At 41.1% G+C, this 13,779-nt stretch overlaps 1 protein-coding gene across 1 annotated transcript; it reads right to left on the minus strand.

Annotated features, from left to right (window-relative positions):
• Positions 1 to 861: 861 nt before the first annotated feature.
• On the minus strand, positions 862 to 12,644 carry LOC310755063 (ovomucoid-like; the record flags this gene model as incomplete). The annotated part of the gene is made up of 11 exons (XM_083597485.1): positions 862 to 999; positions 2,024 to 2,084; positions 2,620 to 2,747; positions 3,311 to 3,362; positions 3,646 to 3,773; positions 4,128 to 4,173; positions 4,539 to 4,669; positions 9,639 to 9,690; positions 9,798 to 9,922; positions 11,053 to 11,078; positions 12,446 to 12,644. The coding sequence occupies 11 exons, from the start codon at positions 12,642 to 12,644 to the stop codon at positions 991 to 993; spliced, it is 957 nt and encodes a 318-aa protein (XP_083453611.1). The 3' UTR covers positions 862 to 990.
• Between the last annotated feature and the right edge of the window lie 1,135 nt (positions 12,645 to 13,779).

Consider the following 13,779-nt stretch of genomic DNA (forward strand, 5'->3'; position numbering starts at 1 on the left):
CCTAATGGATCTGTTAGTAGAGTGCATGTGAGTTATCAAAGAGCTGTAAGGACCAGCAGCCCCATGTCCTTCCCTTTGGACTTTGATTTTTTTCCAGTGAAAGGTTATTTCACCCAAATGTATCAGGGATGGGAGATTACTGCTGGCAGATAGTGTGCTTGGAAATTGGATGAAGGCCAACCCTTTATTGTTGTTTGACCCTTCCTGCCAATCAGAGTGGGATTCACAGAGGATGCATCCATTTTGAAATTCTCCCTTTTTTTAGTTGTGACCTCATGGTGAGAGCATGGTGACATGGTAGGTACAATTCTATGAGTTCTTTTGCCCTCTCCTTCCAAGAGTTAAGTGGATGTATTATTTTACGTGAGTGAGTAGCAATTCTTTGTCGCTCTCGGCTGAAGGAGTCTCAACTTGTTCTAGCTACCGTTGCCATTAATTGTTTGTTCAGCTGTAACTTGTATTTTGGTAATTGATGGTACTCTAGTGCTGCTCTGAACAGGATAATATTGATATTGTTAGATATATATTGTTAAGTTAAATGAGACTTTAAAATCATTTTGAAGGAGTCGTGTCTCTTGGTTGACTCTCATTCTAAGAGACATATCATGCTGTTCCCATTCTAATAGACATTTTGAAGGGGTAATCTTGTATGTATTTGATTCTGATTTCAAGTCAACGGATAATGCTAATGGAAGACAGGTGCAGCTGTTTTGCTATATTTTATGTATATATATTTTTTAAAAGTTAGAACCAAGAATTTTTGAACAAAACCTGTAAATGGTGAATGCATAAAAATGACAACTTCATGGAATGATTCATTCTCAGGGTAGTGTTGATAACAAAACAAAGGCAGAGAATTTAGTTGCTTTGAGTTTATTCTATTAGCAGATCAGGAAAAACTTTTCTTTAAACTAGAAAATAAAGATATTTGCAGAGAGTATCTTTCTTCAGTTTAAAAGTAATTCTTGCTGCTTTCCACTAAGTCTTCTTTCATTCGCCCTGGGAAAATAAAATAAAATGTTAGCATTGTTATATCAGAGAGGTCAGGCCAGACATAAATCCATCCAATCCTTCAGTTCCAAGTTAAGAGATTTCAGATACATAGTAGTTTGGAAAACGGGGATTGAGCCTTCAGCTCATTTATTTCCTCTTCCTTTCACCCTGCCTTTCTTCTCTCACACTCTGAAGGCTCCTTCACACTTCTTTTTTGGTCTGAGATTTCCTCAGTTTTTCCCGTGACTTCTAGACATGGGACTGAGCAGGGTGATATTTGTTCCAATTCAGTGTTAAACCACAGGTTTCCCCAGAGAAAACAGCAGAACCAGAATAACAACAACCCCTGCTCAGACCTGTACCTAGAAGTCATGGGACAAACAGAGGAAATCGAAGACCAAAATAAGTGTAGATGTGTCCTGGTTTTTCAGCTGTAGTTAGCTGTTTTATAATGAACAATAATATTAGTTTGAAGGGTTTGTGGGACCATGCAATGACTAGGCTTGCTCCTCAAAAAAGAAAAAAGGGGAAAAGCATGCTTCATGGCCACAGTCCTCATCGCCTGGGTATTTAACCACCATGAGGCAAGATTCTATATGCAATTGCCTACCAAGGTTCATGTGTTATGTTGGCACAAAAACTGGAGAAACTGGAGGATTTCTCCAAGGGAGAAATCTACAAATGTGTAAGTGTTTTGTAAGTGGCAACACGTGTCTGAACTTTTGACATATGCAAAGAGTGGTGTTTTCATTTCAGTCCTAAGGATTCAGATAACAACTCAAAGCCAAATGACTTGAAGGCATGTAAGGCTGAATAATGGTTGAATACCTTTTTTTTTTTTTAAGGATTAGAATGCGCCATATTCCTTGAGGCTTATTATTCATAATAAGTGAATATGTATTTTGTCGTGTTTTGAGACCCTCTTTGGAGGGGAAGTTTTTATTTCTTGAATGCCTAGGAGATTACATTTGGAAGGGGTACTGAGGAGCATTATCCCACATCAGGAAATTATGTTAGCAAGTGGATTCACCTTTTGCCCCTGTTCCTCACAGCGCCCTTCATGCTTTATTGTTAGTTTGCCACCACTTTTCCTGAAAAAGAAAATGAAATTTTTTTGGCATGGAGACTACACAGTCCAGTTAGTAATATTGACAAGAGATGTTTGCAGTGTATTGTTCCCAGATGTACCAAGGACTTATCTTCCAACCGTTTCCCTTTTGATCCTTCTCTAGGAAATGTCTAAAAATTTAAGAGGAAAAATAGTCCCATTTACTCAAATACTGTTTTCCCCCCTTTCCCAAGGGCCTTTACACTACATGCTTATTTTCACTAGAGCATCCTTAGATGCACCAAGGACCTCCCCCTTAAGTAAATCCCAGTGATTTAGCTTGCATTAATCTAAGTCTTCCTTTTTTCTCCAGGAAAAACAGCATATTCATGTACTGAATTCATAGCTAGGCATTTTGAAATGTATAAATTGTATGCTTTCTTTCCAACAACAGCTTTATTACTCTCTTGTTGTTGTTTTTATTATTGTTGTTTATTAGATGGGGTTTTTTTACCAAGTAGCTCAAAGTGACTTACATTAAAATATTTTCATACACTGGTTAACAGAAATATACCCACCTTTTGGCAATACAAAATGTACACTTGTTTGGATATGTCACACCATCACTGCCACAGACTTCTGCTAATTCAAATGTGCATATAGCAGGCTTGCCCTTAGGTGGGACTGGGAAGTCACTGCACTCGTCCTGTGAAACCAAATACAGAATGTTTCCTCAAACATCCCTTATTAACATGAAAAGGTTCATGATGTGCAACACAAGATTTGTGAATTCTACATTTTAATATAAACCCCTGATTTTCCGTGAGGAAGCAAGTAGATTCCACGAAGAAGCAAAAAGGTTTGTCTTTTCAAAGCCATGACAGAGCATTCTAAAGACATCCATCCCTTCACAACAAAACATTTCCATATCATAAACCTGATACACTGAATTGCATTGGTCAAAGATTATGATTTACAAAGAAGGTAATTTACTCATCTAGATGGCCAGCATCATATGTGGAAATGGATAGGAAATTCTTTTGCTAAAATGGGAATGGATTAAGGAGATACTTACTGACTTTTTCTCCAGAGCCACACTTGCAAAATAATGCACATCTGTGTGATCTCTCCAGACTCTCACTACTATTTTCCTTTTGGAAAAGGTTGTATTTCCATTGAATTCTCCTGTACTAATTCAGCCTCTTGCATAAAGTGTTTAGTAAGAAAAGCATAAGCTGCCACAGAGAATTATAAAGCCAGTTGATTTACCTTTCCCTTACATGGACCCTTGTGGCTTATTGTGATAGTGTTTCCACTTTGTCTGAAAAAGATGAGATAAATTTGTGGAACTTCAACATGCAATACATGATCTGGTCAGTTATGTTGACAGTGGATGTTTTTATTGCATCCTTCTCAGATGCATCCAGGGGTTAACTGCCTCCGCCTTCTGAGAGCTCTAATGTAAAATTGAATTTCTTACATGTTTTGTACATATTTTGTACGTATTTCATACATAGTTTGTACATAGTTTGAACTAGAAAAGTGATTCCACTAACCCGCAGGCCACTTTTTGTTACAGAAGGACCTTTATTTGATCTACTCACCTTCTCGCATGGCAAAATGCACACAAGTTGCCATATGTCTGACCGTCACTGCCACAAACAGGTTTCCATTCCAATGTACATTTAGGAGCCTGACCCTTAGGTGGCTCTGGGAATTTACTGCACACATCCTGTGAAAGAATGCATACTGTTGGAGGTGGCCTTTGCTCATGTTCCCAGTATAAAATCTGTCTAAATACCTGTATGGCACTTGAGTAATTAATAATAGCACAATTAAGAGTATTTAAAACCTTTGGGCGCCATTCAGCGCTGCACTATTGTGAACGTTCTGTCTGTGCAAGTCTGCCAAATGGAATCATCCCCCCTTGTTCCCCCCACATGCTATTCTTGGGGTTCTCCCAACCCTCTGTGGAGCCAATTTAAGGGGGCTCAAGAGGAGGGGGGAGGGGATACTGTTGCACAAGTGACAAAGTTCATTAAGTGAATCCTGCCCAATGATCTGTAAATCCAGAATTCACCTTTACCTTACATTCTCCTTCATGCTTTATGTCAAGAGGAACTTCACTGTCCCTAAAACAAACAAACAAACAAACAAACAAACAAATAAATAAATAAATAAATGCTTAGAGCCACCAGCCCATAACAAAAATCCTCGTAATGTTCATGCATGGAAGTGGCTTGCAGCACTGTATGGCCAGCACACAATGAGAGATCTGCCATTAGAGCTCCATTGAGTGAAAAATTTACTGGCCTCATTGCTGCCCAGAAAACCCACTTGTTTGGATAGGTAACTCCACAGATAGGATGGTAATTATCTCATGTGCTCAGAATATTTGTGCATGGAATGAGCCTGTGGCATTAAGCCTATAATACATGCTCCACATTGGAGGATCTGTCATTTCAGCACCTGTCAAAAAGTTGGGAAAGTCACTGACCTCTTTGCTGCACAGAAGAGACATAAGTTTGCATAAGTGACGCCATTGGTACCACAGACAGGACGGTATTCCTTGGTACACACAGTTGGTTTGCCCTTCTCTTGTTGGGGGAACTTACTGCAGACATCCGGCTAAGGAAATAGTAGCAAAGCACTTAGTGATTGAACACAATCTTTACAAATAACACATCTTTATTCCTCAGCCAAAGGCCATTGTCAATCACCCAGTAGTACAATAATAAAGCAGCATGCCATTCAAAATACTATTAACAAACCCAAATATTAATTCAGTATACTAATATCAATGATACATGTAAAGAAAGAAAATTGTACATGCACTACTGATATTAGTATATTGCTTTGAAGGATGAACAACATACCCACTGACTGCTATTATGGAAAGTGCCAGATACTGAGGGTTTTGAGCTCTAAGGCCAATCTAAGGCTTCCGGGTTTGCCACAGTTTGACTCCGGATGCGCGTTTCTTGGGCTCCACGAGATGCACACTTACCGAAGGGGTGAAAATGGGGGTTGTAAGGCTTCATAACCCCTCAGAAGGTTCAGGAGGGCTTCCAGAACCTAGAAGAATTTGCTGTGGCGTGGAAAAGGTATCCCAAAAGCGGACCAAGAGGTTTGGGAAGGAGATCACGGGCGTGGGTAACAGCGTTCCCTCCCCCCAGTGAGAAAGCCTGATATTTGGGTTGACCTGGCAGCAGAACTTCCACAGAACATCGACGTGTTTAGATATCTGGTTAGTGTGACTAAACTTTGAAAAACGGTATTAATGACTTTTTGTATTAATTAAATTAACGCAAGCTCTGCAGCCGTGTAAAAACTAACTGGAAGAACTTTGTTTAGTCAAACAGTCAGGTAGCTGACGCAAGTGAAAGAGGGGGTCAGTCCAGAGGTATATAGAAAACAGTGCCAGAAGAAGGCCAAGGTCAGGAAAAGAATTTTATTTAAAGGAGGTTGGAAGTGTCAGCATAGATTAAAACAATACCGGATAAGAAATAAAAGAAATTGGAGAACAGAATATTCCCTCCCCCCCCCCCCCCCCGTAACAGAAGCTTACCGTATGGCACTATTAAGAGTATTTAAAACCTTTGGGCAGCATTCAACGCTGCACTATTATGAACGTTCTGTCTGTGCAAGTCTGCCAAATGGAATCATCCCCCCTTGTTCCCCCCACATGCTATTCTTGGGGTTCTCCCAACCCTCTGTGCAGCCAGTTTAAGGGAGCGCAAGGGGAGGGGGAAGGGAATACTGTTGCACAAGCTGACAAGGTTCATTAGGTGAATCCTACCCAATGATCTGTAAATCCAGAATTCACCTTTACCTTACATTCTCCTCCATGCTTTATGTCAAGAGGAACTTCACTGTCCCTAAAACAAACAAACAAATAAACAAATGCTTAGAGCCACCAGCCCATAACAAAAATCCTCGTAATGTTCATGCATGGAAGTGGCTTGCAGCACTGTATGGCCAGCACACAATGAGAGATCTGCCATTAGAGCTCCATCGATTGAAAAATTTACTGGCCTCATTGCTGCACAGAAAACCCACTTGTTTGGATAGGTAACTCCACAAATAGGATGGTAAGTTATCTCATGTGCTCAGAATATTTGTGCATGGAATGAGCCTGTGGCATTATGCCTATAATACATGCTCCACATTGGAGGATCTGTCATTTCAGCACCTGTCAAAAAGTTGGGGAAGTCACTGACCTCTTTGCCGCACAGAAGAGACATAAGTTTGCATAAGTGACGCCATTGGTACCACAGACGGGACGGTATTCCAGGGTACACTGCGCTGGTTTGCCCTTCTCTTGTTGGGGGAACTTACTGCAGACATCCGGCTAAGGAAATAGTAGCAAAGCACTTAGTGATTGAATGCAATCTTTACAAATAACACATCTTTATTCCTCAGCCAAAAGCCATTGTCAATCACCCAGTAGTACAATAACAAAGCAGCATGCCATTCAAAATACTATTAACAAACCCAAATATTAATTCAGTTTACTAATATCAACAATACGTGTAAAGAAAGAAAATTGTACATGCACTACTGATATTAGTATATTGCTTCGAAGGAAGAACAACGTATCCACTGACTGCTATTATGGAAAGTGCCAGATACTTTCCTTATCCTTTTCTTGATCTCATATTTAGTTGGTTGGAACTCAAAAAACCCTTGGATTAGTACTACTATTTAAATGAAGCTCATGATAGCATTCCATAAGAAAGAGCAAACAGAAAATATTCTGAAAATATCCATTCATTGCCAGAAGTTTGTACTGTGGTGCTTTATACAAGTTATATCAATACAAGAGGACATGCCTATCTCATCTGTTTTTTGAAGCAAAGCAGCACATAGAATTAAGTCATCAAATCCTGGAATCATAGATCTGAAAGGGAGCTCTAAGATAGTCCAAGCTGAAAAGGGAAGGTGAGAGATTGGTTGCACTATCATCAAATAAATGAAGCGTTTAAATTGGACAGTAAAATTGGCTTCCAGGTGGAAAAATCAAAATTGGAAACAGAATTGTTAGAACCCAGTACTAAGAATTTGTCAAAAATGTATAATTTGCTGCTGAAATGGAATACACAAGATGAAACGGTTAAATCAGCTATGATTAAATGGGCTCAGGACATTGGTCATAATATTTTGTTTGCTGATTGGGAAAAGTTGTGGACCACCGGGATAAAATTTACGGCATGTAACGCCCTAAGAGAAAATATTATGAAAATGATATATAGGTGGTACATAACCCCAGTCAAGCTTGCAAAGATTTACCACTTGCCTGATAATAAATGTTGGAAATGTAAAGAAAAGGAAGGTACATTTTTTCACCTTTGGTGGACGTGCCCGAAGATTAAGGCATTCTGGGAAATGATCTATAATGAACTAAAAAAGGTATTTAAATATACTTTCCCTAAGAAACCAGAGGCCTTTCTCTTGGGTATTGTCGGACAGGGGGTGTTAAAGATGGATATAACTTTCTTTTTGTACGCCACAACAGCAGCTAGAATACTTATTGCGAAGTACTGGAAGACGCAAGAATTACCCACACTGGAAGAATGGCAGACGAAGGTGATAGACTACATGGGTTTGGCAGAAATGACGAGCAGAATCCGAAACCAGGGAAGAGAAGCAGCGCAAGAAGAATGGAAAAAGTTTAAGGATTATCTAAAGAAATATTACAAAATTAATGAAAGTTAGAATGATGTTGGACTGGAAAGTAAATGGTTACTATTAGCAATGGTTAAGACAAGGAGAACAAGGAAGATTAGATTAAATTCAAATTAAAATAAGGGAAGATTTGCTGAGTAATTGATAAGAATTTGGAATACAGAAAAGGGAGGCATGAGGAAGTCGGGGAAGAAAGGTATAAGAAATTAAGATATGAAATGGTACATGTTTTTGTTTTGTTTTTGTTTTTGTCTGTTTATGTATTTGTTATATGTTTGTTGTTGTTATAAAAACCTTTAATAAAAAATTATTTAAAAAAAAAAAAAAAGATAGTCCAAGCTGCTGTTGATGCAAGAAATCTACTGTGAAAGCGTCCCTGGTAGGTAGCAACAGAAAACCTATACTGTACTTCTAGTACAGGAGTACAGAAGACCTGAAGAACGCCCAATCTTTTACAGGGGTGGGGTGCACCCACATGCAACTCCAGTTGTCCCCTTCATCCAAATCAGATTTATCCACCCCCAGTTACCTCCAACTGAACTGGAGTAAGCCTCAACTTCTTTTCCTTTCTCCATCCCAAACAGCCTGCTGACACCTGCTCAGGATTTCAGCAGAATCGCTGGGACTCAGTGGAGGAAATGAGATAGTGTTGTTGTGTGTCGGCATGTAGGCTAGAAGGTCTGTCTTAGACTGTCTTGGCATCAAAAATAAGGGTAGCTATCTTGGCTCATAAGAACACCGCCAAAGCCCATGTTAAGGCAGCACCAAAATGCCACCAAAATGTGCAAGCTTTCAAGTTGTCCAGAACTTTTCGCCAGGCTGGATGGTAAACAGAACCAGGGAAGTGCGTGGGGGGGCGGAGTTGGCTACTGGAGAAGCAATGCAATCTGCATCTGGTTACAGTCCCAAGATGGGAAGGAAGCAGCCCACCCCAACCCAGTGGCGTAGCGTGGGGGGTGCAGGGGGGGCCGGCTGCACCGGGCGCAACATCTGGGGGTTAGGGTTAGGGGCGCAAATCCACGGGTTAGGGGGCGCAAATCCACGGGTTAGGGGGCGCAAATTACTTGCCTTGCCCCGGGTGCTGACAACCCACGCTACGCCACTACCCCAACCCCAAGCTTCCAAGAACCTTTCCCAAGGTTTTGTCATTTGAAAGCTGGCTGTGTTTCAGGTCCCTTTAACAAACACTTCTTGGTGCAGAAATGGCCATTTTCTAGGCTGTGTGCATCCTGAATACTTCTGAATTTGCAAGATGTGACAGAAACCGGAACAACAATCTGCTACTTTTCCTTATCACAAACAAATATCTGGAACTAACAGTACAGACTATGATGAAGCTCGGTCTTTGCCAAAGTAATTTACGTAACCATCAAAGGAATTAAACACAATACGTAGTCCTCTTTCAGTTATTCAGTTGCTTAACTTGGAACATTTAATTTGTTGCTGCAGAATGAATGCAGCGAGTTTCCCAAGCCCATTAAATTCTGCACAGTTCAGCAGGGTTCTGTCTTTGGAATCAAAGGTATGACGTATGGAATATCTCTTTCTCAAACATATGGCTGAAACGATGCACAAACATGGAACACAATGCAGATGCAGCCATGATTTGGAAGCTGTAAAAGGGAGGAACACCAGGAACAGGAGAGAAAGGGGCTCAGAAGGAAAAGGCACCCAATGGCTGTAATACAGAGCAGAGGGGAGCATTTGCCTAAAATTGCTGGCCATGTGGGAACAGATAAAATGTGATGGCAGGGTGGGATTATTATTTTTTAAGAACATGACTGAGGTAATATGGGATTCCAGTTCTCCACAGATTGCAGTTTTGCACACAGGTTGGAGAAATATACAGTCCTGTGTTCTTCATTGCAACAGTATCACTGCTGTTAAAAAGTAACCTATTAGTAGTGATTACCTTTCCTTTACATTCTCCATCATGTTTTATATGAACGTGAACTCCTGCTGCCCTAAAAATAAATTGACACTGTTATATAAAAATAAAATAAAATAAATGAATAAAATGACATGTTTTATCAAGGAAATGGTGGAAACAGCTGTGTGAAGATTTACTCACTGGTCTGCACAGAGTGCGCATCTGTTAGGGTAAGTCACACCATTAGTGCCACAGACAGGTTTATAATCATCTGTGCAGAAAATCTGGCCACCTTTCTCTGGTTTGGGAAACTCGATGCATTCATCCTGCCGAAGGCATTATAAGTATTATTTCACATTGATAAATATGTTTATTATATTTCAGTATGTCTATTCCTCTGCTGTGAAACCTTCCTGCAAACCAGCACAGCCTGTTGTTGTACACATCTTCATCTTCCCCTTAAAATATTGTGCAACCTCTCCTTTTCGAGCATGGAAAGATGGTTCATTGCTGTCAAAAGAGTGAGCATAAAAGAGCAAGCCAATGGTGAGAGTGCAAATGAGCAAGGCCCCTGGAGTGTTTCAGAAGTGGTCTAAAGTTGCAGACCCCAATTTAATTAGGGTAAATCTACTGAGCCAGGAAAGGGACGTGGGTGGCGCTGTGGGTTAAACCACAGAGCCTAGGACTTGCCAATCAGAAGGTCGGCAGTTCAAATCCCCGTGACAGGGTGAGCTCCCGTTGCTCGGTCCCTGCTCCTGCAAACCTAGCAGTTCGAAAGCACGTCAAAGTGCAAGTAGATAAATAGGTACCGCTCCGGCAGGAAGGTAAATGGCGTTTCTGTGTGCTGCTCTGGTTTGCCAGAAGTGGCTAGTCATGCTGGCCACATGACCCGGAAGCTGTACGCCGACTCCCTTGGCCAATAAAGCAAGATGAGCGCCGCAACCCTAGAGTCGTCCGTGACTGGACCTAACTGTCAGGGGTCCCTTTACCTTTACCTTTACAAAGAGGTTCAAGAAACAGTCACAGAATGGTAAGCAGGTGTCTAGCCTATCAGTAACCTCTTCTGCTCCCTGAGGAAAAGAAAGCAGTGGAGCACAAAATGCCCAGGTGAGCTGTCTTCCAGGACATTGTGGGCAGCAGAAGTATTACTGCCAGTAACTCAGACCAAATCATTGGCCTAAGCATTAACAGGGGGTTTGGGGGGGAGGGGAGGTGCGGGAATGAATCTAGCTTCCCTGTTCCTTTCTTTTGCTTTTCCAAAATAATCTTTAATTATTGGTGTCATCACCAACAGTCTGATTAGGACTAGAATATGCAAAGCAGCCCATTGTTAGATGGGATCAGGATCTGTGTGCATATGAAAGAACAGAAGAGGAAGGGTCAGTAGTCTCCAAGGGCTTCCTAAATGAGCTTTGAGCAAATATGAACCTTAATTTAAAAAATGGTTGGCACTAACCTTCTGTCCATGATCACCAGAAATCCCTAGAATGGAAATACAGTTCATGTAACATATTTCTATATAAAATGGAGTTATAGGCATTAACTCAAAAAACTAGATTCATAGATCCATAGTTCCATAGATTCAAAGGTACATTTGCTGCAGTACATAGGGGATATGTGGAATTCATTTTTGTTCTCTCTCTCTCTCTCTTTCTCTCTGCATATTTTATAGCCCCTGCTGTCAATATTTCAATAACTGATTAACTTTGGTAGATCAAACATGTTATATAAGGGAATCTCGTGCACTTCATTCAGTGATTGACAATGGGGAAGTGCAAGCTGAGCTTGTGCTCATTGCTTCTTGCTGCTAGTCCCATCATGTATGGTGGGAAATGATACACAGAATGTAAGTTCAAACTGCAGAGAGACTGTGTAGGACCCATCCTTGACTCATTTTCCTACCATTCTTCTGGGGTTACCCCTACAGCTTCCCTATAGTTTGGAAATATCAAATTGTGACTCATTTCCCACTAGACATCATGGGATTTGTAGTCCCCCAAAGGAGAACTGGAATAAACCTCTTGTTATCGCCTTTCTCAATGAGAGGCTTTTCCTTCTTCTTGGGGAATCTAGCAAGGAAGACAGCCCTGTATGTGAAGGGCTGCCATAGCCTTGTGTTAGAAACAGTCTTTTCGTCAAAGTGCTGTCTGGTTCAGGACTGAATTGATGATAAAGAAGGGAGAGTAAGGGCCTTGGGGTTGCCCATCAATGCTTAGCAGCTGGGGAGGAAACTGAGCAGGCACACCTATCACCTGGTCACAGCCTTCCCTGAAATGATACAATGCATTGTCTTCCCACTGAAATAAGCACATTAAGTTCTTATTGCTAAATGTGCAGCTATACATATAAACCAGCAAAAGCAAATCAGCATCCTATTCCTGTCTGTTTTGTGAAGGATGATGCATTTCATTCCCTCTTGGGGATGGGGGGGGCAGGTGAATGATAGAAATTGATGGACTCAGAGAAGGTGGAAAGGAAGTGAGCTTTTTCAGACGGAACCTGCAAAATGTCTAAATAACTTTTCTTGAACGCCAGCCCACATGTCACAGTACCTGAGCTCAGAGGAACTCCTTTAATTGCCCCTCTCCTCCCACAGATTGTTCAAAGTGTCAGGAGGAGACCTTTCTGCAAACCACATTTGTAGCTGCAGGTGCTCCCGGCCTCTCCAGGGCCATGTCCCCAAACCTGCTACTTGTGCTCAGAGTTCTACAAGCCTTGAGGGTCTGGTGGGTCACCTCTTGGTCTAAAGCTACACAGAAATGTATCTAATGGAATCCATGGCCCTGAGCTAACAAAAAGAGGCCAGAAGGTACTGCAACCATCAGGGAATAGAATTAAAGGCTACTCACCTGAGAAGAAGAAGCAAAATGCAAGGAAGCTGAAGAGGGTGAAGGCGTGTGTCGTCTTCATGGTGGTATGTACACTGTCGGTTAGTACTAAACCCAGACAATGAACACATGAAACTCTGCAAAGTTCTGGCATATATATATTCTTCTGGGCACATCCTTCATCATGATAAGAGTATGATTTCCAAAGACCACATTTCATGTGACGTATTAAGAATGGATAAGGGAAAATCCCTCCCAGTGAGAACGGAAATGCTAATTACATTTTTTGAATAACATTTAGTCTTTTTTTAAAAAAAAACACAAGCTTTTTCACATCAATCACACTGGCAGCTGGATAATCACTTCTGACTCTCATCACTTTGATAGGTTTCTGACAATGATCATTTTTTCCCTCATGGATTAATAATAGCAATCTGTAATGCTTCTATTCTCAGGAGCTGGGTACTCACAGATTTTCTCACATCAGGGCTGAGATCTGGTTGCAAAGGTTTATAGAAATGCACTATATTTTTCAGATTGGGACACTTGTTTTCACCTAATCTATTCCAAACTGACTTTTTTGTAAGGAATCTCCTTTATGATACATGCATTCCCCGCTCCTCCCCCTGCCCTACAAATGTAACTAAGGCTTAAATCCTGTGAGACACACTGAATTCAACCAGTCTCAACTTCTGAATAGCCATGAATAGGGTTGTACTGTAACTTCCGAAAAAACTTGGAAGGATTTTTATTTTGCTTGCAAGTTAGCATCTTAGTGCTCTTAAAGTTATTGGGCATGATCCAACCAATAAACTTTTAATCCCTGTTGATTTCAGAGGACAGATTGAGCATGTACAGTTGAAGAATTAAGCAAGCTGAGTGGAAGGTTGAGGAAGCCTGTGCCAGAGGCAGATTTAGGGGAGTGCAACCGATTTGCACCAGCCTCAGGGGTTCTGGTGTGTGTATGTGACAACTATGATGGAGAATGGAAGGCAAGAGGTGGGGGGGGCACCAAATCTTGGCATCACACAGGGTGCCACTAAAATTTGAGACCTGAAGGTCCACCACTGCCAGTGCTAGAGAGTTATGCAATAAAAAAAATAATAAAACCAGGCATGTCTTCCTGCTTGCAGAAGAGGTTGTGACTCATGAACTGCAATATCTTTTATAGCTCTGTGCAAACTTTTGTGCAAATGAGCTTGCAGAACAGGAGTAGTGGCTGTTTCCATTCATCTCGCAGCCCTTTGAATTCAACAGCAGGATTATGTAGTTATCATCAACATGAGTTGTCTTTTGGTAACAGTAGATTAACAGTTTAACTACAGGTTTGAAATTGCCCCATTTGATTGGTATTG

This window comes from Podarcis filfolensis (genome assembly GCF_964270895.1).
Source record: "Podarcis filfolensis genome assembly, chromosome: 2".
NCBI lineage: Eukaryota > Metazoa > Chordata > Lepidosauria > Squamata > Lacertidae > Podarcis > Podarcis filfolensis.